Below are 25,114 nucleotides of genomic sequence, written 5' to 3'. Positions count from 1 at the left end.
AACGAAAATATTGTAGAAAAAATGACGGGTATCTAAAACAGTTATCGATTGTCTAAATAAATCAGTTCCCATTTTACCCAAAAGCTTGTTTTTCCCAATTTCTCTCACTCGCTGTTCTCTTCTAGTGTGCTGTAACGATATTGCGTTGTAAGCGCAATTTTTACTCGAAAAAACTCTTCAGAAATGGAGGTTCCAGGTGGAAAAAAAAAAAAAATGTAAAACTGAAACCTTTTGTACTATACAGCTCGTCGAGTTCAGGGCGTCGCCAAAAACAGATCGAGAGGTTCGCCTTATGTACGGTAACGGCACTCTAGCTGAGAGGACCGTGACTTTTTTTTCATTTGAAGCGTTAGTTAGAATTCAGAGGATGCTCCGCTCTGGTCGACCATCTAAGTTTCATGACGACCGTCTGAAAGCACCTTTGGGGAAAACTGAATAACAAACAACTCAGGGATTGGCCGAAAAGATGGGCTGCAGCTACAAGACTGTCACTGAAGTCTTACTTGGAGTTTGCGTACCTAATTAACTCCCTGAATCCGACAAGAAACTATGGCTTAACATTGCAGTCTCAGCATCTCGCTCGGATGCTTGTTGCATCAAGTGACAACAGGAACCAATAGAAAATTGTTGACCAACAATGAGAAGTGACAATAGAACCATCAACATGCACCAGAGATTAAAATCGGTGGTTTTAGGTAGGAAACCGGGACCTAGGGTCAAGCCAGATGGTTACCAAAAAAAAAAGATTATACGTTGCGTTTGATGGGACCACAACGGCTTTGTTCACCACAAGTTGTTTTCTGCGAACGATACAGTTGACTGACATGTTTATTTGCCCCGGCTGCATCAAATTAGGCAGATGGCCCATAACAACGCGAAGCAACATGCATTACTTGGTCGAAAAAAGCCGTGAACAATGGTAAGGAATACATAACGTGATAACTCACTGTCATAAGAATAAAAATGTGTGCTATTTCTTTGCCGTGGCAAACCGGCTTTTTCGTAAAAGGCAAAGCTTATGGTAGCTATAATTTCTGCTTAGTTCTTGCATAATAATCGGAAAATCATAAGGTGTTATATATATATATATATATATATATATATATGAAAGGCTAGGCAGAAGTGGTTTGTCAAAAAAAGTAACAAAGCCGAGCCTTTTGCTCGCAAAAAGTAGGGCTGTCGAATAGTCCACCAAAAGTGTTTTGTGCAGGAAGGCCGAAGTTCATTTCAGTGAATGCTACCACTACAAAATCTATAAAGCCGATATTTGACTAACTCAGCCTAAAATGCTTGACCAATTGTTACAGCAGAAATTGAACGGGCTCTATTGTTTGTTCCTCATAAAAAAATAGCTAAACTAAGCTTTAGTACCTTCGTACGGAGACCCTTCGAATGCCGTTGCAAGTGATCGCATAAGCTGATTCCTTCCCCCCCTTTTATTCGATGCAGTGAAACACAATGGGAGGCTTTATGGGGGGCTGCATAGCAGTGAACAACACAAGGACAGACCACTGAGGAGGTTAGAAACGCGGCTTGATTTGACACGTATTGCCTTGTCGGACTAGCAAACAGCTTTACATCTTCCTCGAGGAAATCCTACGTCTTGGAATTTCCCCTAACTCTATCGAAGTTGGGCAAGTTAAGCCTAGCTCTGCCGATCTGTTAAACTTATTTCATTGTACCATTACTAATTACTGTTACTTTACCATTTTCTATAGGAAAAAAAAAAACTACCAGTCAGGAAATTTCGATCTCTATTGTTAAATCAGTATTGAACGCAAGGGCAACAGCTTTGAAGAACCAAATTGACTATGTATTCCAAGAAGTGACGCATAAGGTGCAAATGTAGTCTTTATTGCTATACAGCTGAACGGTGCAGACATTTCTGAGTGACGCAAATTGGCTTGCCACATAGCCAACGCGTGTTGCATCGTTCAACTGTTGTGTGCCACAGATGTCTGTGATTCCTATACATATTCACTTCAGTTGCAATAAAAGCTATTACGTTCAAGTGTTGACGTTGTCTGACTTTGCAAAAAAAGGAAAAAACCTTGTGCCCGTAAGCTTCGATCTATCACACTACTTCTCAGGAAAGTCCTAAGTTATATCAAGGCCGAACAACTGAAATGCATTAGGTTTGAGTAAAGAAGGGGAAAAAAAAAAAAAAAAGAAGGGAAAGGTACGTTTTCGACTACACGAAGTATTCAATTACATTTTTCGTATTGTATTTCGCTTTTTTCCGGACTCAGGCAACTGCCGAATCAGCGAAGAATATTCACCTCTCGTGTAGAGCAAAAACTCGATAACTGAAGGGACGGCTGGCTACTTGAGAACAATGAGGACCGATCGAAGCCTTGCAAAAGCTTCCATGAGAGGTTTACTTGATTCAAACGATAAATCACACATATCATTCTCAACGTTAGTTTGAAGCGCAAGAATGATAGCATCCGATAACACCGCTGACAGGTTAACAGCTATGTGTCCTTACAATATATTCTAATATCGTATACGCGAATGTAATGATCACGTGGAAAACGCGGAACTGTAAGCTAATTCTTCGATTTAAAGTACTGGTTTTTGGATTTAAAGTCCGGATTGAAGTAGTAGCACATGCTCTGCGGTCAGAAGGCTGCGCGCGGAAGGCGGATATAATACGCTTAGTAGCCTACGCATAGTATCTGAACCTGTACTTTGAGAGCTCATAGTGTCATATATGGAAAAACGACTTGGCATAGATATTTTACGCAAAACCTATGTCTACTGGTATAATTTCAAAACGCGACTGCTACATTAGAAGCAGTAACCCACGAAGAGCCTCTAATACCACTTGGCATAAAAACAAATAGTTTACATCAACGTCGAAAAAAGATAAAACACACATCTCTTATACAAATGTCTTGTTAAATGCGTAACAACAAACCGAAAGGGATTGACGATACGACGCTATTTACTACTAGTGCTGCCGTGGGCTAAAAAGAGGGCAAGAGTAAAAGGGGCGCGATTGCGCGCGCGCCGAGAGTCGTCAATTCCAATAGCTGTTGATCATGGACAACGCCAGGTGACATGTTAGTTGCACCTGTTTCCCTTTCGAATAATCATTGCGGCGAAGACACTGGCCACTGAAGCATAATTCGAACTTCTTTCAAGGTAAAATATTTATTCAGTTCATTGAGATCTTCATTACCACTAGCATTGAGTACCCGTAATCTACAGCTACATAACATGTTAAAGGTTGTTCTGGATCAGCAAACTGCGCACAATAATAGCCCTCTAGCTAAATAAGTAGTATTTTATCTGAATCGTTTTTTTGAAGGGATCATTACAACATAACAATGCAACTAAGTTTAGTCTATACTACATTACGAATAATAGATTTTTTCCAAATTTCTGAATGATTCCCATTAAGATACCCCCTCGTCTACTACTAAGTATATTTCGCATCTAATTTTTCTCATTGCAACCCCGGTCAAGAACTCTTACACGGCTATATTATCGTATCTATTTACTCTTACACGGCGATATCTATCGTATCTAAACCTTTTTTTTTTTTTAAAGATAAATTAAAATCAATTTATCCGATACCTTGTATCACTGTTAGAAAAAAAAAAAACTTAAATATTTTATAACTTAACTCATTAAATAGGGCCTTTCTGAAAACCGGTTCACCACTTGCTGCTTTCGGCTTAGAAAATTTCTCCTATAAATCATGTGCATTATAGGAAAGTAGAAGAGGGTCAAACGCTGCTTCAGACTGTATGGCCTCGAAGGCCGCCACGTCAACCTTTAGTGACATTTTATACCTTTAACGCTAGCCCGTACCCGCCGGAAAAAAACGTACTAAATACACCATATGAAGAAAATCAGTGGCTATCAATTAAAAAAAATCAGGAGATTTCAATTCGCAGGACATAACGAAGGTCTTGAAATTGATCCTAGTCCGTCTGTAGTTGCATAAGGGCAAGCTACATATGGGCCGCGGCAGATGCCAAGAAAAAATATTTTTTTGCAGCCTTTAAGAGTGCGTAAGTAAAAAAAAATCGAAGGACACTTTCCATGTACCAATGCCGATTCTGAATATGCTCTTATAATAGAAATTGGCATTATTATCATTATAATACGATTGGTATATCTGGCCTCCTTGTCACAATAAAGTGAAAACCAAAAACATGCCTAACAGCATTAGTTTCGAAAATTAACATAACTCCATTTTACGAGCGTTTAAAATATGCCCGCATAACAATAGCAAACCTAGTTAATAAAAACGATTTTTTTTTTTTTTTTTTAGATAAGTTTAATATTTAAAGTTGGCCAATATTATTTTTTTCACTGTATTGTTTGGAATGTTTTGAAACTAGTTAAGAGCGTTCATCCCGTGGAATGAAACTGCTTACGCACGCGTTTGTTTACCGTCAGAGATGCATCAACGACAGGACACCCGTTTGAATCGGTAACGGGCATTTCCATTAAAAATGCACTTGACGCTTATCTCAGGGAGCCTTTGCGCTTAATTGGTTATTAAAAATAAAATTCAGAAAGGATCAATTCAGCAGATAGAAACAATGTCCTCATCTCTTTGGGATCTGGTTATTCCTACAAAGATCAACACGCTCCCGAAACCATCTCCCCTCTAATCTTGCCATTGATCATATTATTATCATATACGATCGTATATAAATACGATAAGATTGGATTATACAACAAATGTACATTATCAACAAGTTACTGACTTTACTATTTGGTAAACTTTACCGTTTATGAACTCGGTGAAACCTTATAATAGTGAGTTGCTTCTAGAAAGGAAATTGCTGGTACAGTAACATATATTTTACTTTTCTTTTTTTTTTTTTTTTTTTTTATATACAATCCCATACACGTTTTCTAATAAACGAATATTGAAATTTTCATTTCCCAACTTCTTTTCTAATACATACATATATCACAATCTGTTGGCCATATGGCCATGTTCTTTGGAAATTACTACAAAGGCCGTGTGTCTATAACTCATGTGGTATGGCATCCTCGAAAGAGTATCACCTAAGAGCTCACTATGAGCATTCATAGCTAAATGTGTACTTAGTCGGTAACTGAAACAATTTAGGAAACAATGGAACACTAAGTTTCGGTATACTTTTGGCTGTGTTCTCTCAGTAAATATTGAAGTGTTTTGCAGCAGTGCATTGCTTTTTTTTTTTGTCAATTTTTGACTATAACCTGAGGCAAAAAACAGTCTTTGTAATAATTTTATCTGTTCAAGCTATCGATTTCTCTTATTCTTATCACTACCAATACTTTAATGGTTTAATTCTTCCAATTTATCCCTAGACAAAATGAATGCATAGGTATCATGACTGACTTATGGATGGATAGGATGAGGCCTGTAAACCTACCAGTAGACCAAGTTCTAAGTTAAGAAAAACGGCGAGCAATATTTATTTTTTTGGCTGAGTTATAAGTTTCACTGTAGGGACTCCAGGGATAGTAGTAGGAGCGAATTTACTCAGGAGTAATCGTTCCCTATCACTATACTTAGATCAACTGCTGCTTTTTGCCTGTCGACAGAGACGCATAGACATTTTATACTTAATTCAATCAGCGAAGCGGTTGACTAACTAAGTGCTTTAGCCAAAAACTAGCCTTGTGTGCACATTTGATAAATTTTTTTTTCGTACATTTTTGTACATAGGAGCGTTGAAAATTCCGCCGCCGCAATTAATTACGCCTAGCAGGCAGCCCAAAGGGTAACCTAATTTGGTTAATAATAACCACAACATGTTTTCCATACCGCGTTAATGCTTTTAGGTTCTAAGTAAAACATACGTCTACGAAGTTCTTCAGCCCTTTTCTTTTCCGTTTTTTGTTTTTTTTGTCGTCCGCTAACACAGTAATAATCGATGGCTCCCGCGCGTGCAAAGTAACTTCAGTAATAATTTGCCATCCCCGTTGCTTTTCGGTCTCGATTTTTTCTATGCTGCACGCTTAGAATTGTGCTTTATATATTCAGACAAAGCTGTAGTTCTGTTTAGTGTGACCGCCGACTCTACGAGCATAATATCAAACGTCAATCCTCTGGTCCAAATGACATTTGATAGATTACGCAATAACACACGAAACGTTCAATAGGTAAAAAGTATTACTGCCTGAGAGAGCACCTGGAAATATAATAGTTACTGCTCAAAGCCCAGCTGGATAAAGCTCTGTTTGGGCATGCCTTAGTGGCACACGAAGCGATCAGATCATTATATCAGCGTTCTGGGCGAATGAAAAAATCTCTACTGCTTGAACAAAGGACCAGAATTGTTTTAGGAACGAGCTGGTCCCTCTTAGGCCGTCGGGGATATGTGTCGTCCGATTAAATAATAGTATGACCCGACTTTTTTTTGGAAATGTCGCACATAGCTCCCGAACGCCTTGAATGATGAACCCCTCAAGCGTTGTCTCGCACGGTTCAAGTTTGTCAGCTTTGACAATTTATCTTGTCCGGTTCTTTTATAATTGTCATGTGCGTTTGTGTAGACTCAGCAGTATCTAAATATTAGCATTTAAACCATATTATTCATAAAATCTAAAATATACACTAATAGGTTTCGGGTACATTTGAACGATCATTTGCTCAATTTTCAATTGTGTTATTCCGTATTGTTTATAACTTATCTTCCCGGGATCTAATCAGCAAGATATATTTGGGAATGTGCTAGGGAAAGGAAGATTTATCTCGGTTAAATGAAAATGTGACAATTAATGTGTTAATCTTCCAGCTGTTAGGTGTCTGTCTCTGAATTGTTCGGATTATGTAATTTAGCTCAGAGCTATTTGCAGCGCTGGGATTTATTCTAACTATTAAAGAGCTGTTGATAGATCCTGAGCTTTTTTGCTCAAGGCGAAACTTTTTGAGACAACATTTAGACTAGCAGTCCTCGTCTCGCAATTAATTGATTGGAGATCCACATTTAAGAAAATCGTGCTTACACGTTTCTCACATTTTGACTTCAACTGCAGACTTATTTTAATTTAATTTTAAATTTATGTATTTGTAACTGCGAGTCTACTGGCTTCCATACTTCCAATCTGTTTGTGTACAACTATGATCTAAGCTTATTCGAAATCAATTAAGCACGCGGCTTTTTTTTATTTTAATATTTTCTTCTTTTTCTAAAAAGCATATCGTTTTGTTTTTTTACAGGAGCATTCATATCTTTGTAAAAATCTGTAAATATGGAAAATTATGGTGTCTCGGTATCACATTAAACTTTTCTAATATCTGCCGACGTTTTCGATACTTCTTTTAGGAGTCTTTTATAGGAGCTCAAGCGTGAGTTATTGTTTTGATTTGGGCTTATGCGTTCCTTTAACATGTTGAAACCTTATTATGTAAAATGAAAAGTTTTGCTGTTATGCTGCTTCCAAATATTTGCAATAACGCTGATACTCTTACGAGAAATTCAGTCACATAGGTCTGTTTAGTATTGTTATCCATTAATGTAGCCTGAACGTGCATTTATCAGGACGCGTAAAAAATCCTCAGTCTTGCTTAAAACATCTCAGAGCACCTCGGAATTCGATCATCGTTGGCCAAATTCAATGAATGCTTCGGAATGAGAGCGAAGAGTCGACGGTGACAGTGTTGAAACGCGGTTCAAGGCCACTGAATGGTACGAAGGTCTATAACGAAAAATCAAGTTTCATCTTCTCCATCGAGGCGTGTCTGCCACTCTTACTTTGCAGAGCAGTTGCTTAGCAGGACTTGGGCAGGGCAAACGTCCCAATTAAGTTTGATTGTGGACTGCTGGCACTACAGCCACCTGTAGAATTTTTCATATGTACTGCTGTTACTTTACCAGTATTGACTATATTGCATTGGTTACATACCTTTGGTAGATTACCTAATGTTTTTTTGAAATTCTGAAAGAAACATATTGTCAGCAGTCCGCCCTTGTGATTGAGGCACATCAATACCCGCATGATGTAATCTGCTGTTGTGCGAAAAATTATTCTCTGTACAATTCGATAGAGAACATTCAGATAAACGCTAACAGAACGGCGATTTAGTATCCAAAGGCCTTGAATGTACAAATGCGCATTTGTTAGCGCGACCAGTCTTACCTTGGTACCTCTAAGCTTTTCGACATGTCTCGCCCTGTGCTTGCTCACGTTTGCCATCAGCGACGCCTGCCGTAAGGGTGTGTCGGTTTAATGCGACGCAACAGAATTCTGGGTTTATTGCAAAGCCTTTTTCGTTGGAGTTCCTAGCCAGAAGCTAGTAGGAAGTATTTGTAGTTCTAAGTATTTGTTGTCGGAGAACTGATCTGTTCCCCCACAGTATTTAGAATGCAATTTATGGAGCGTAGTTCGATATTATTAGGCCGTTCGCCGACCCCTCTGGGCCCGATCCGAATTGGAATTTACCGACTTGTGAATTTGCGACGAATATAATTTCGAATCACAGTAGTAAATCTCCGAGTTTCGAATAGGAATGGAGTGCGATTTTTAGACTGAGTCGCCGTTTCAAATGAGATTTGGCCGACTGCAGTGGAACGGTGTTGGGCAGCCGAAGACCAAACTGTTCGTTCGAGCACAAATATGGTGCCTAAGTATAAGATATAAAATGTTCCTCATTGAAAACGCGGTATAACGCAAAGGCCACGGCCCCTTACCAATAGCAACTAACGACAGGCGTCGAGCTATCACAGTTTGTGATAATTGGTCCATTTATTTATCATGCAGCCATAGAACGTATATCTTATCTATGTTACCTACTAAATAACAAAGCTAACAAATGCGCACCTAGATACGCGACCTCCGTAGTACTTCTGCACAGATATGCTGTGTACGTATTGCGTAACACGGTTTTCAGTTTTGTGAAACCGCAATACTTTTTCAATACTCATTTTCCTAAACACAGATTATTTGAGATCCCACAGTTCTGTGACCGTACTGTTAATGTTATTAAAGCCTATGAAATCGCAACGAAGACTTTTATTTTTCGGCAGCTATGCGGCAATCAATCGGCGTCCATTATTGTTCCAGTGGCCAGAGGTATAATTTTTTGAAGGCATATAATTTTTATTAGATATATTTCGCATGTTCTTTGTTCGAGTGATGTTTCATTATTTATCTCTTAATGCGCATGTGGTGTACGTTACGTTTGTATGTCGAAACGTATTCATTTATTAAACTCAAGTTGTAGTACGGTGTACCCGTCTTACACCAAGCTTTAATAAAAGTGCGGTTGTCTCGAAATCTAAAGGATAACAGCCCATTCGGCGGTGCATCAAATCCGTTTCTATGGAACGCGTAAAAGAGTTCATCTTTCTAATGCGTACCGGACCATTCTAGTTATACCGGTGATCTTCTGAAGAATTTGTCTTGTCCCTTTCTCGTTTTTCTTTTCTAGCAGCCCCGGTGATTATACAATGGTCACGTACGAACCTTAGGGGTACATGTGGTGCGTATGTATGTATGTAAGCTAGTCCGGGGACTAATATAGCGATGTCTATTGATAATTTCGGACGTAAGACTCAAAGCGTCTGATCTGTTAGCGTAGCTCTCGTGTGCTAACATCAGCAAACCTGAAGCAAATGAGTCATCTTGTTGCAGACTGTTAATGAAGAACTGATGTCGTTCACGGTAAATGTATGGTAGGGATTAGCAATGTACTTTCGTGTTTACGCTTGACGGATCAGGCAGCTATTTCACAGCCTGTGGGTACTATTCGATCAGTGATAATGATGAGCTAGGTCGTACGTAATTTAATAATAAGCCTATTATGAGCACGCGTCACATATATATTACAGGATAGTACGTCTGTTGACTCCGATCTTGTTACAAATAATGCAGCTGGAGGGGGATGACTGAAACAGAGGTTTAAGCCCCCACTGGACTATTAACAGCTGGACATGAAACGACATGTAGACAATAGCTACTTTGCATCAGAAAATCGATTTTACAAGGAGTAAAACGAGTGATTTTTATCATCATGCTTCGCAACAAGGTTATAAACACTACACAGATAGGACTCTAACTTCAATAACGTGGCCTAACAACATAATAGCCATTTAAAAAGTGAATTTGTTAACTGAAAATTAAAACAAATATATAGTCAACGACGCCACTTGCTGCAGATTTGTTTAGAGAATCAAAATTAATATTCCACGAAGGAAGAGATGAAAAATATACGAAGTAGTACACTTTCCTGCTGAGCTAAGGTCATACAATTAGGTACAAACCCTCCAACCCTTCTAGCGGAGGGTATCGCCGTTTGTACGAGATCGATAATGAAATAGGCTGATAAACAACTAGGCGTAATGATGACAAAGTACTATAGAAAACGTTACGGTTTCTTTAAGAGAGACAAAGAAATTCACACATGTTGTTATATTTCGAATGTGATGCTCTAATGGTTGATAGACGATCAAGCACTTGTTCTTTCAATCTGTCTCAACAAGTTCTACTGAATGCTATATTTCCATCCATCTGCCAGCTGCTCCGAAAGCACTCGCTATTAGGGTATTCATTCATTGTGAGATTTGCCTTCTGCTACCTAGTTTATTGCTAGGTATGTAGTCTAGCCCTAGTCTTTCCTATAGATTCAATTATATAGTTTATAAGTGTGCTAAAGTTATATATTAACATTGTATGATGAGAACATTATAATATTAAATCGTCAAATGATCTTATATTAAGGACTGATGATCTCAAGGAATAAGAAAGCAAGTCGAAAAGAACTTCACAACTATTAAAATGTAAAATAGCATGTGCACCGAGCGCTTATACAGAATAGTTATTACTTTAAACAAATAGTCTGGTGAAAAATTCGCCTACTGTTTGTTTAGAACATCTCCTACGTGCATCATCAGAATCATTTATGTGTGCATGAGTATGCACATATCAATGACTCTGAAGGACTTGTAAGTTCCACGACCTGCATAAGGTTTAGTCCAGCAAAGTAGGTTCTTCTTAATTTTACATTATATTTAAATTAGAGTAAGTTCAATAATTCCGGACAGCGTTCAGCGGACTCAGTATCGCCAATCGGGTTCGTCCATCATAGCCATGTAAATGTGGCCACGTTTTTTTGCCTGGAAGCAGTGAATATTATATTCGTCAGTATATTGTTATTGGACTCACTATGTAATTAATAATTGCTCATGACTGCAGGGCTCGTATCACTGGGACCCGAGAAGCAGGAGCTTGACCAGGACATCCGTGAAGCTGCGGCGAATCTTGTCCACGACGTCATCTTCCGCGCCAAGGAGATGGCGCAAAGGTGTCAGTACGACCACAATTCAACTGAGCGATCTTTATGATTATTGTTTTTGTTGTCGATTTTGATTACCTTTAGTAGGCTTCAGTACAGGTCTCAGTTTCATAATTTTCAGGTACACACTTAAAGTGAACTATGGCCTTTGTGCAATTACTTATGCGACGTATTGTGCTTTAAGAACATTTTCATGACCAAGGGAAATAATAATAGGCGCTGCACTAGGGAACGAAGCTTTCTATATAAAGTTCCCTTTTCATAAAAACAAGCTTTTATGTTCTTACACCGCAGAAAAATCGATGTACTGTTGGAAAAACTTAACGATCGGATCCAACAAAGATGGAATCATGAAGGATTCTACTTTTCCTTTTGTGAAATTCTCGAATTTTAAATGAAAAGCAATATATAGCATTTATTTTGCGTTTCGTTTAGAACAACTTCCGACTTAAAGAATGCGAAGAATTGAAAGCCAAAATGACTTAGGTCGATAACTCTGGGGGTTGCTGTACGAAAACAATTTCGCCTTTGGCGCTATAAATTTTCATCATGCGATCATTTTTGAAGGCATACAAAAATCAGCATTTTAGAAAAAATAAATCCTGCCCTTTAGGAAATCCTGTTACTAGAGGTAAATACTGCACATTTAAAAGTGGTACGATTTAGAGACCGAAGCTTCGGTGGCTGTTCTTCGAAATCCTTCAGGTTTCGATATATCTATTCTGTTTAAACACGTTTTATTGATAAAATTATCGGTAGACTATTAGTTACATACAGCACAATTACCAACACTATTACATGTAACTCAAAGTAATACGGATGCTATATGTCCCACGAATAAGCCTTAACATCTTTTTACGGAAACATCGTATTTAAGTCCTTGAAACGAAGAACCACGAGCGCACGGACAGTTAATTGACGAAAACCGAAAATTATTCACGCGGATGACAAAACGTTTTCATAATGCCATTTACTCGTCATTTATTGGCGCCAATATTAAAGGCATCAAATAGTTCATTTGTAGAGGTGACATGAACCCAGTTACAGAAGCAGAAAAACTTTCAGCAGGGAAAAATTCTATATTTGGCTATAATTTAATTTATTCGTTGATATCTATATGTATATAGTGGATACCCATAAATTGTAGATTAGTAGATGCATAACAACACTGACGTTCTGTGGCTTTTAGCTATAGAAACTGCGTGAGTACTCACAAGTGCCCGCAAAGATCAGGTTTTTTAATTTGTTTATTTAATTTAATTGTTTTTATTTTTGTTATTATTTTACGTTTCTGTATAGATAGGTATCAGAAGACTCAGCGCTACAATACGAGGCTGAAAGGTTATAAATTTTAAAGATTAACCTTATCGGAACGCTAAGGTATTTGACGTAGGGTACTTTTCTAAAAGTTCTCGATAATTTCTGATCTCCCATTTTTGCAGAGGAACGGTAAATTAATTTTTATCCTATCGTTGATGTTTTTCAAAGAACAAACAACAAAAATAGAAATTTCTCGGAGCACATTCAAAAGTAGGACCAAATTTATTATTTGAAATTTCGCATGCATACCCTACTGAAGGGTCAAGATTTTATTCTGGTGGAGGTTTAATCTGCCTGTGGTCTTAACCTAAGGCTTGCCTAATTCACATGAAAAATCATATGTTTTCAAAAGAAAATTAAGCGTTTTTTTTCCATTGTCATCCATGGACAGCGCACCCAAGAGCGCTGTCTAAGCGCTTACATATAAACTATACTAAAGAATATTCGTCCGTAGTGCTAGCAAATGCTTGAAGATTCCGACAATGTTCAGCAACTTGTGCGCTACTCTAAAAATGGCTTCATTTAATCTGAAGCCAGCAGCTCTTTTACCACGACGCAAAAAGCAACACAGCTAATTGACGTATTTATTTCGAAATTGCGTGAGATGGAAGGGTATCAAATACTTTTTTTGTTTACCCTTCAAAGGAAAGCATTTGGGTCCCTGGTGATCGCTCCACTCCGTGTCGAGTAGTAAAAAAAATCCCGTTAATTAAACAGCGACATTTATTTCGATTAACAACATTTTTTTTTATTCTCTGCAGCAGAATTTCGTTATAGCTCGATGGGCAGTCATTTAATTGTTACAAGTTGATCAAGGTACCCGTTCGCATTGTGTGTTTTTCCAGGGATTTCGATAGGGAGACTCGACGGTTGTTCTGCACTAGATGCAATCGTTGCAAACCTCGTATTGTATTGTGATGTGAAACTCATTGCTCGGACAGGGTTTGTAAATGCGAAGTGGGAAAACTTTTTCGCATCTGCGATTCGTAGTAGAGGAGTCCTTCACTGTCATATTAAGTGTGCAGTCTTCTTGCGTGCTCCCGGACGAACACTAAGTGCTTGGGTGATATCCTAGAAATCTTCTAGACTATAAAATAAAGGGTCCGTTTTTGCCATTAAACATCGCTATTATTATTCAATGTATGGGTATATAAACATATTTAGTTGTCTGGGCGCCTCTGGAGAAAAGGACGTTGAACTGCTGGGCCGGAAGTCTGGGTAGAACCAATTGGTCACAGGTCAATGTAACACTGAATTCATTCGTTCCTTTAAGTGCAGAGGCATATTAGAAGCGTACTGACCTAAATCACAATTCTGCGCACAGTACGATATGACGCGAAACAACTTGCGAATACTTTTACAGTATATAACGCACCTGGAGTCGGAAACATACGTATCGTAAATAACGCACCTACCCAGCGCATTACATATAACGTAAACGTCAAATCACAGAGCCGTTTTTTTTGGGTAATATTTTACATAGAAAATTTAAATTATTTTTTCTTTTGCTAAACTCGGCAAGCAGTTGACCAGAACAAAGCACACTGCTCTGTTCTTGTCAACTGCTTTTTTCTGTCTGTGTGTGCTGTGAGGTGTCGTGAAGCTATTAGGAACTTTCAGAAAAGCTTATGTTGTACATGTTTGTCCCAACTATTAGAGAGTAGTAAACTCTCTTCGCACGTGTTGTTTTTATTGCTACAAGTCGTTACTAAAATCACCGATTCTTAATTTTCTCCACGGTTCCATATGTGAATTACATATCACAAATGCTATTGGAGCCTATTTATTACAAGCTGATCGGGGCGACTCTCCGGATATTAACAGTAATACTAACTCTATTTTCGAGATCGGACGATTTAGGTATAGTACTTTGCACCATCAACTGTATCAGAAAGTAAGGCACAAAATATTGCGTTGCGCCAGGTAATTAGCTTTCTAACGCAAGTCACCTTATTCAAGGCAAAAATGAATAAATTCTACGGCCTCTTTTCAGGGACCACTGACAGTAGTTGTAAAGAATAGAAGCAGTTGAGCCGGTTGACTAGGAGGACCGTTTACAGGTCAGAACAACATGGGCCGTCGCAAAAAAATCGACGTTAGGCACATGTACCCATTTGCGATGGAAGGATATGTATGTTTAAGCTATTCGAACTTATACAAAACTTTTCCACGTGGGGTTTTTCCGTCAGCCAAAAACTGAGTTAGTTTGTAACTTATGCTGTTAGAGTGACATGTTATAAAGAGCTTTTAGAGCGACATCCAAGGCTGCGCACCGGCCGTTTTTACCGTTAGGTTTTGACAATTCTTTAATATAATCATATTGTATATATACATATAAATAGTTCTTAATCTTGTTGTAGCATCTTTAGTAGCTTAAATAAAATCTGTATCAGCTCCGCCATCTTTATGCTCGCTAGAACGAACAGTCATTATTGTTAGAGGCCTAAATAAATGCCATGGAAATTTGTATGTCACATTTAAAGACTGTCTAGTAGCAAAATGCTACCAAGAGTACTACAAAGTTTTGCCAGTGTATATACATGTAGCATAGCGTAATCTTGGTAATCCCACGTTAATTTCATAGTCATAGCATGCATTACCTTCTGAGCCGGTCCTGAAATGATCAACATCTTAGATAAACCTAAACTGCTTTTTTTTTTTTTGTAAATTAACAACGGTTGTATTCGTTCTAAATTTTGGTTGCTGTCAATATGATAATAGCGTATCAAGTTCAACATGCGTTCAGTATAGTTGAGGAAGAAGATGACGAAGCAGTCTTGGCCGAGGAAATGGCGAATAGTCTGTCTCGATATAAGATGAGCTCGTTTTCCGTAAGTTACACGATATTATGTGTTCTACTTCGTCTAAATGAATGGTTTACCTTTTAGTTCGACAGTAAGTAGCCGACGTTAGAACTCTTGCTTCATAGCTGCACAAGGAAAGACTACGGGTGAAGACTTCGAGCCTATAAAGACTAGAACTGAAACCAAATTTGGCCCGTGAGGTTAATATTTGTCCATGCTAAGGCATATTCAGTTGAAACATATATTTCATAAACTATTTTCGTTTTCAACCTGTATCAAAATATTTTTGCAACGGAACATTTCAGCAAATTTAGGAAAATTAAGCAGCTGCTAATTCTAACAGTGCGTCATTACAGAATTTTTGATGCATAACCGTATATATTTAGAAAAACCTAACGAGCGTAATGCGTTGAACATATAAATGAAGGAGCCGCTGCTCCAAGTCCCACCAGAGACACGTATTACGCACCTTCTGTGAACTGGGGGTATTTTTCCAATCACATAAGTTATAGTTTCTGAGCCATACGGAAATACTTGTCGCCGCTTGTTCCCAAAATGTTGCTTCGGTCTTTGTAAGCATCAGTCTAGCGCTTCTGTCACCGTTCCAGGATCCAACTCCGGAAATCCAAATCGACTTGGTATGTGATCGTACACCAAGTCCTGAAGAAACACTCACCTATGTTGGCCCACCTTCTAGGCTTCGACAGGTAAACTCAAAATAAATTAGAATCACTGATCAACTTCAATATTTGTACTGCACAGTATTGTAGTCTGCAGAGCAATGGAAGGGATGTTGAAGCCTGCAACACCTACAAACCGAGACTTGGCCGTCTGGAGAGTAAACACATATGCGGTGTTTTTCTTTATATTTTCATATTTACAGTAAACACTAATGTGTATTTTTGAACTATAAAAGTAAGCACAAGGCCCGTAAAGGGTTCTCCTAGACGGTAGCAGACTCTGGTTAGAACTTCGTACATGAGCTTATCGATACTGAGTATACAGATTTACGATGCACTGTATCAGTCAAAACTGTAGTTGTCCTGCATTTTGGGTGTCTTTGTTACTTATTGTAGGTGAAAATACGCCATCGAGAGGTTGCATCTTCACCGGAAGACTCTGATAAATTTAACCAAAGTAGAGAAGTCGCGGATGTCGGCAAGGGTGTAGATCGGAACAAAATTAATATGAGAAACAATATGGAAAGCAATAACCCGAGCGATGTAGACGACATAGGTCAGCGAGATGGTAAAAATCAAGTAAGCCAAGAAAATGCTCAGCGGAAAGATAACCATGCAGCGTCGTCAATCATCACGTGTTCTATTTGTTACTGCCCATCGACGATAGTTCAACAGCAATGCAAACATCAGCTATCGACTAAAGGTTAGTTATCGGAAATTACAAGTAAAACTCCATTTTTGTTCTCTTTAACAGTAGTTCTTTATTTCATCCAGGTTTTTGCTACTTTTCCGCATACGTCAGGCCCTATCTCTACAGTAGCGACTTTTCTCAAGTCTTCGTGAATATTACACCGTATTTTTCTGGTGCCTTCATGTGGAGTTACGTCTAGTGATCTGTCCTAGGGGTACGTTGTGGTCTAGGTTCAAGTTCGAACATAGACGGACAGACTTTGTTTCGTGCTGGAAGCCAGCCGTATAATGGAATGCCTAACAGCGATACTGGACGTATCGAAACTCGAAACATAAAGATCACGTAATCTGAGGGGGCCATTCGCCGCCATTTCGGTCGGAGATCAGACACTCCGTTATGTGATTCATTTATAACGCGATTATGTTATTAGTTACGTAGAGATGTCAACCATCCTGAAACCTCAACTTAAAGACCTCTTTCAATGGTCCGGGATGCAGGAAAGCCTGGTATCAGCTTCTGGTAGCAAACAGAATCTACGGTATCGTCAAAAAGATTCAGTTGATGCTTCGGACCCACATATCGCACTAGAGAGTAGGTTTTTGTGATACAAACCTACCTTCGTGGATAGCTCGCGAATTCTCAGTGCCTTTTAAGCGGCTATTGTTTGTCTCAATCGCCACGTAAAACTATGCTTATTGCTAAACTCTGTTTTCTCTTATCTTTCTGTACTCACTGTTTCTCACTGCTTTGTTTCAACCTGTACAACACCCAGTTAGAAAACTCTTTGCAAAATGAATGACTATTTGTGTCATCTAAATTTTATAAGGGTACATCTTCTATGGGTATGGAGCCTTACGGACACCGCTGGTTTTTTTAGGTATACCACGTCACACAGGGATGGTGTTTTCTTCCTTTTTTTGACTGTGAATTCACTACCAGGCGTTGGTTTATTTAAAACTGACGCGGCTTATTTACATATTTTAACAAGATGAACTTGATTAGGTTGCATCATATTCTCATTCAGGTTTTAGGGCCCTTTTGCAGACTATAATAGAAGACTTATTTTTCAAATACAAGTGTAAGATCTGTTTTTGTTGCTGCTGCTGCTGCTGCTACTAACTAAAACCACTTGTGGCGAAGTCTACAGTTACAGCAGTCTGCTACTATTTTTATACGATCGCGCATATATATATATATATATATATATATATGCGCGATCGTATAAAAATATATCGAGAGAGAGAGAGAGAGAGGGGGGCAAAGCTTACCAGAAAAGGGCAGCAGATTACCCAAGATATACATTTTGATTGCAGCAATATGTTTTTACTATGTTATGCAGCTTTATTCATTAATTCAGCAATCTCTTAAAATGTACGAACATCTAACGTAACATATACATCACTTTAGTGTTTTGATCCTCATTTAAAATATTTCGTGCGAGACTTAAATGTATATAGCCTTATAAAACCTAAAGACTGTATTAGATATAATACAAGCTGAATGGATGTTCTGAGTTCATGAGAACCTTCCTTTTAAAAATCAACAGATGTTTCCACTTTCCACAGATATTGGGTGATTCTTGTCTAGTCCAAAAGTGAGACTTTGGTCTAAAAACACATTGAAACGTTCTGTGACATTTTGCATGGGTGAAGTGACCTCAGATTGTACGCTTAATATTTTTTTTTTTATATTTGATCTGCCTTCTCATTGAAGGAGACCTAAAACGATATGCAAAACAGTAATTGGTTTGTGAGCGTTTACAAAAACGGAAATTTCAAGAGATGGTTTTAATCTTTACTGTCGACCGGAATCTTGTTTCTGTGTTACAGGGTGACCTTGACTTTTCAAAGCTAACCTTTATCTACTCATTTTTCAGATATAATGCCCGCGACGACAGTGCAAGATCTAGTTTTGCACGGAGTAACCGAAGAAGTTCTTCAGCGAGAGGGGGCCGAGGAGTATATGTGCTCGAAACCTGCTAGTCTTCCGTTCGCCGATGACAGTCCACCATGCTTGGGACCTGGACTAGAGTCACCTTCAGAAGCGCAAGTCGCCGAGCGGGTCGCCAAAAGGAAATCATCTTTGTTTACCGAAATGAAGGTACAGCCGGTCCCAATTTTGCCTACAATTTCGAATAACATATGTGAGCGGATCATCTAGCAAGGGTCTGGGGTGACTTGTGGCGCTTAGGAACACACTCGCAAGCAACTAGCACAACGAGCTACATACTGAATACCTAATTGCACCGTCGTATGTTAGAAATGTATGTTTCTGGGTCGTTATCTCCAATGTGGGTTGCGTCTAGACTAGATTCTGAACGAAGCAAATGTGCTCTATTTTTGCAGGGTACGAACCTGAAGCATAATTCAGTAGACTTACGGCACTTCGTCGAAGAGTACATAAAAGGCATTACCGAGCAGGCGCAGCTTCTCGCCAATGAAGTTAGTACCGTATTTAATTACAAAAGTGAAGATTGTTGTCCGTACTACACGATCAGCTGTGGAACTGCTGTCACAAACAAAGACTGGATACTCATTTCTACATTGTGGAAAGCGGAGAATTGGCTACGAAAAAAAAAAAAAAAATTAACTTTGTGTTGTTTTTTGCAGAGGGCACGTAAGTCCATTCCTCATGCTAAATATCATTCTCCGACTGATGGCCCACGAGCCTCGGGTAAGCATTTTCGATATTTAACAATGTATATATTTTCCTGATTGCTTTCGTTATCCAAAGCAGTTTCTTTTCAGGGCAGCGTATATGTAGCGTTAATCTTCATTTACCCCTGTTTACTTTGAAGTCTAGATGTATATCATTACTGCGCTGTTTCCTGCAGCAGTAATGCAGAGTTTCCACCCTATCAAATATATAGCAACGGCTAGATGCTTGACAAATGTGTGTACTAATAGCGAGTCAATTGTCTAAGTATTACTATAATAATAATAAGATAATTTGTTGGGGATTTGTTCTGTTGCATATTTGAATTGCAGTGATATCGGCGATGAAGACATCGGAGGGCCCGTGGTATTCACGACTACGGAGTGCTTTTACTCGGTGTTTCCAATCCACCTGTTGCTGTGTAAACCTCAATCGGCAACCAGAGGCAGTTTAAGTATCGCGACCTATACTTATACAGTAAACAGCATAACGAGAAGGCAGTGCGATAAAAGTCATTTGCCCTCATTGCGTTATAAAGTCACGTACGATTTGGTCTGCTAACAGATGTCCATAATTGCTGCAAGTCGTGTCCCTCTTCCTTCACTTCCCGGTAATCGCAGGTGATGATAAGCATTATAATGATATATTTGAAGCAATTGATAAACTGTGTTGGGCTAAAGCAAAACCTCCTGTGAACGCAAATGTTCTACATTAGGTACCTTGCTAACGAGTTTATCGATGGCTACGTTTCGAGTCTACACAAATCTATCGTGAGCAAGAGCGTATAGAGAGAGATAATTTTGACTTGTGGCGCCACCAGCGTGTTGACCAACGATCTCATCTGCAATCCAAGATGACTCGCTATCAAATGAGCAGAATTTCGAAATAATCGGCCATTCTATGAGAGGCGGCTTGTGGATTACCTTGTAACCTAACACAGATAACAACGAGGCTTCTTCGTGAATTGTATGAGCTCAAGATAACAATATTTATTAGAATAGAAAAGTGTCACTCTGTATTATGCGATGGCTATGAATTGTAGTGGGAAAAAAACTGGGAAAGAATGATCTAACCGTACCATCCCCGAAGGTTATTAAAAAACATCGATCATATCGAGCGGTTTAAGTCATACTGATATATACAATAATAATGGTATCACATATTTGACATGATGGAATGATAATCGAAAAAATATATAATAATAATAATAAATGACGTATCAATGTGTTCGTCTTTGAAATTGTTCTTCATTCGTGGATATGGTGTCCAGTATAATGAAAAGAGAGACGCTTTAACTAATGTTTCACTAGTATTAGATTCCAGAATGACTTTCAGAAAGTTATCATTTTTGTTTCAGCCTGCAGCAATTTTTTCAAGGTACTAGAAAAGCTGAGAAGTGGGGCAAACTGACGTGAAAGATATAGAAACTGTTCGATAAACTTAAATCGTTTTACTGACGTTATATATGAATAACTTCGTATATATAAAGCTATATATATATATATATATATACATACATGAAATTAACTAGCAAAAGATTCTTGGTAAAAGAAAGTCGAGCTGTTCGGGTGCAAAAGTCTGGATAACACGTATTCGAATTTTCGTGCACTGAGTATCTCGCGTTTGAATCGTTACATTTTTTTCGTTAGCTCTGAACAGCTCTGATAGCTGAAAAATGAATGGATTTTATTGGAAAGTTGTATTAATTATTATTTAAAGTTCGCCTCTTGAATCTGATGCCGCTTCACAGTCCGATGCTCAACGACGTAGTTTGTCGCCTTTTTTTTTTTTTCACAAAAAACCGACGAATAGATACATATAGCTCACTTAGCCGACACTGAAACGTAAGCCGAGCTATCTAACTTCGAACAGACCATAGAAATGGCATAAATACTCGACTATCTAAAATAAAAACACACTTGATACAGTACCGTGATAACAGGTAACCCAGCATATTAACAGTAAAAAAATATTTGGCTACTTGTAGATTTAAACTTAAACTGTCATGGCGGCGGGTAACACTGGACGCCTCAAGCGTCAACTGTGGCCAAACGAACAATATATCCTCCACTGAACAAACCTTACAGAATTTTTTTTTTTTGGATCTAAAATACCGATACCGATTGCGTCGAACGTGTTTACTACGTACTGAATATACTTGAGCTTATTAAAGACTATGTACTGCCACCCAGCTAATATGCTCCTCCATTCGATTCTTTGGCATTTATCGAAAACATAAGGAATAAGTAGATCCTTCCTTTGAACTCCTCCAGCGAACTACGCTAGATTCCTAACCTGGAAGATACAGATAACCAATTTTGATCAGGTCGTTCACCTAGGAGCTAAGGGCGCACACAAGCGGCGCTTTGATCAATGTTTCCAACATTTCGACTGGTTACAGACACAAACGGTAGAAGGTATCAACCAAAGTTCAATATCCCATCCAGACATAAATAGGCCTTGTATTAATCTGTGTCACAGTTTTATAACTGAGTTTATTTCTCACAAATTTACAGTTTCCTAAAAATATATTAGCACAAATACGATTTCGTAAATAACTCAAATGTACCAGTCAAAAAGACATTCTGAGGGCAGGGAAGCTCATTGTCAAGGCAATACTAAATGCAGAAATGTTTAAAGGTGTCAAAAACAATCGGGCCGTTTGTTTGAGGTTAGAAGTGCCGTACCTTTTGCTTCTAATAGATTTCGCTATTTTCGATCATTTTCAGATATTTCCTCCAGTTTTTTTCTTGGACTCGAACAATTTCTTTAAAACCTGCACCCAAAACACACGTTTAAAGCCAAAAATGCTGTAGGCCATGTTTTCTAACGACTGACCTCTAAAAGGGGCCGAATGTAAATCACATCTGCAGACGAATCCCAAATTGACAACCCGCCAACATGTGCGTCCTTTTCCATGAGTCAGATCCGGTTCGGTGTTAAGCCACCGTGTAATAACACGACAAGCAAAAGCTATCGTTTCATCTTCTTCGTCACCAACTATAGTTCAAACTACGCGGAACTGCTTCTGCTTCACATCTGCGACGCGGTGTCCGCTCTGCCTCATGATTCGCTGATTTTTACTGCGGCTAGGTGAGCTCCTACACGTGGGCCTTGGTTCGACTTTCAATATGTGTCAATTATTTACATCGGCTCACATATAAAGGCCAAAAAGTAGTAATGCTCCCATTATCTCCATTAATTTCCCGTTAATATTCTCCGTTAGATCCAATTCGATTAGACCGTGCCTGTCTCGGCCAGGCCCCGTTTGTTAGAGATATCGATTCTTATGGAGATTTTCATCAATGAGAAGCGATACGAAAGGCATCAGTCTCGATGAGTTATCGAATAAAAAATGTGATAGAAACTCGATAGCCCATCTGTAGTTATTGCTCAAATGTATAAATCTTTTTACACAGTTATCACGAATTGGGTGCCGAATAGTCGGTTGTTGCTTTTCCACTTTTGACATCGAAACGATATCCAACTGCTTTCGCTGTACTTGTATAGGGTTCGGGACACACCTGCTGCCCTGTTTCGATCTGGCTTGTTCAGAAAGGAAGGATTATAACGACAATTGAATTTTGATACACCAGCTATCCAAAAGGATAGGCGCCCTAGGACAGTCTTCTATCCCAAGATGTCAAGTTTGACAGTTGAATTTCTCTTGAAATGATCAGATAACAGGTACTGCGTCATACCGCTACAACAACAACAAACTGCTCATACACGACAACCGGCATCCGAGTGACAGCTGTCCCTTATAATTAGATCCTACCAGCTCCAGCATCTTGAACTCCACTCAAAATTACAGGTTTAATGCAAAAATAGCAATGCTTCATGCGGTATCTTTAAAAGGAAAACATTTCATTTTATTTAATTGCAAGCGGTAGTTTACTGTATGTTGTATGTACCTAGTTTTTTAATAATATGAAATATGCAAGCTTATCAGCCGAAAGGGATACTTTATCTGCGAAATAAACCTATTCTTATTTAGACTAGGTTTCATTTGTGTGTTCGCTTCTTAAAATCCTAGCTAACAAATTCCCATCGTCAACAATAGAATCATATGATCCAATACATATTTCATCTACTGTCGACAATTATAATTTGAGGAGCGGAGTCAGGCAAGCATTAACTACCATCTATACAAACAAATGAATTCGGGTATTGTTTAGCTTAGTGGATAACTGCGTACGGTAGGCGCATATTGTGGTTTGGGATCGAATCCGGGCCCGGGTGCTGGGAATTTTCCGTCTGATAAAATCTCGAACAGGAGCAATGCACGGGAACGTAGGGACTAACTGCTTTCTTTGGCGTCTTCTTTTAACCATCGTCACTTCATGACAGATTTACAAATTATAGGTAGCAACCTATAGTAAAACATTGCCACTAACAATATATTAGGAGACATACTCTCATACTTGGCGCTAAAGCTTATTTTTTTCGCTTTCAAATAAACTAATGCTTTCGGAAATATCGTCGAAATATTTATTATAAAAATTTAAAGCGACTTGAAAGAAACTGTTGTAGTTATTGCTATAAAAAATTCGAGCGAAAGCTAGGAAAGTTTATATCGAGAGGGCAAAGTTGCTATTTATTAAGTTGGGACATGAGGCATCTTATTGGGTAGTTAATCCTTCTTTCTTCCTTCCTTTGCTGAGAACATGATTTACAAACTTTTTCTTTCCCAATAAGGTAATATATTGCCTCAAAGTACTCTTTTGTCTTTGTAGGTTCTTTATAAAGTTGTTATGCGTTGAATGGAGTTTTGTGTTCAAGCTCCAAAGACAAATTTCTATGATAAAATGAGGCGGACCGTTTCCAACACCGTCGCTATTTCGCCTTCTAGTGGGGTCAAAAGCCGCCGAAGCGGGCTGGGGTCCTTGTGCCATGTATAGCAGGAACTGTATAACTGCTAGAGAAGAAGAATTTGTTAAGTTCCAAGATAGAACGTTAGCTGTAGAGAGTGTCCCACCCTGATCAACCGTTCCGAGTTGACGAATATCCCAAGTAACAGACTTCCAACTGGCTGAGGAGCTAGTCTGGCAACACAGAACCACAATGACAGGTGTGTATACAGAATTGTTACCGGTGGTGAAAAATGGTGTCTCCACATTAATAAAAAAACAACAGAGAATAGTACAAATTAAGTCAGATTGCTATCGTAAAAGGAGGACAATTCGAAATGGTGGAACTAGGACAATCTTATGCGTCTGAAAAGGACACGACGTGCAACCAGAATGTGTATTTAGCGAAGTTGCGCTAACTACGGTGTTACCCAAAAAGACTGTACGTCGTAGACGAGGCAAAGTAGTTGCCAAGCGGTTTTCATATTTATCTATGTGCGCCTGTAGCTTTACCTTGAAGCGTTGGTGTCTCATAGAAACGATGCTGAGTTGCAGTAAAGCTATTCGTTCGGAACTATTTACAAAAACGTTTCGCAGTAATATGTTCCAGGTCAGCATTCGGCTCAAACCATAACTGCTAGTTACGCCGTTAACCTAATGCTATCCCGGAATACACATGGATGATTGCCTCAGGCGATACGTGATTAGTGGAAAAGGCTCGCGAAAAGTGCGTCCTATATCTTCGACTTGATCTGATTAATTACTTACGATGAACGACGAACGCTATATTCTTTTACAAACGGCCAGGTGTCCATTTCGGTATAACTGTATGACGGTTAGATACTAATCAGCAGCGCAAT

At 38.8% G+C, this 25,114-nt stretch overlaps 1 protein-coding gene across 7 annotated transcripts in view; it reads left to right on the top strand.

The window, feature by feature from the left end:
• The window catches only part of LOC111260323 (uncharacterized), a 129,478-nt gene extending 108,834 nt beyond the window's left edge, over positions 1–20,644 (top strand). For 4 of the 7 annotated variants that reach the window (XM_022832962.2, XM_022832964.2, XM_086968279.1 and 1 more), the window contains 8 exons: positions 11,155–11,265; positions 15,296–15,405; positions 15,987–16,085; positions 16,455–16,761; positions 18,626–18,849; positions 19,095–19,190; positions 19,359–19,422; positions 19,737–20,644. In XM_022832962.2, coding sequence (XP_022688697.1) covers positions 11,155–11,265; positions 15,296–15,405; positions 15,987–16,085; positions 16,455–16,761; positions 18,626–18,849; positions 19,095–19,190; positions 19,359–19,422; positions 19,737–19,858 — 1,133 coding nt within the window. In that variant the 3' untranslated portion in view covers positions 19,859–20,644. Of the gene's footprint in view, positions 1–11,154; positions 11,266–14,622; positions 14,706–15,295; positions 15,406–15,986; positions 16,086–16,454; positions 16,762–18,625; positions 18,850–19,094; positions 19,191–19,358; positions 19,423–19,736 lie in introns of those variants that run through there. The other 3 variants (XM_086968278.1, XM_086968281.1, XM_086968280.1) reach the window with 3 other exon arrangements.
• The last annotated feature ends 4,470 nt before the right edge of the window (positions 20,645–25,114 follow it).

The sequence above is a fragment of the Varroa jacobsoni genome, unplaced genomic scaffold (genome assembly GCF_002532875.2).
Source record: "Varroa jacobsoni isolate VJ856 unplaced genomic scaffold, vjacob_1.0 scaffold_429, whole genome shotgun sequence".
Lineage (NCBI taxonomy): Eukaryota > Metazoa > Arthropoda > Arachnida > Mesostigmata > Varroidae > Varroa > Varroa jacobsoni.
Note: the sequence above shows the minus strand (reverse complement) of the source record. Positions and strands in the feature narration are given on the sequence as shown.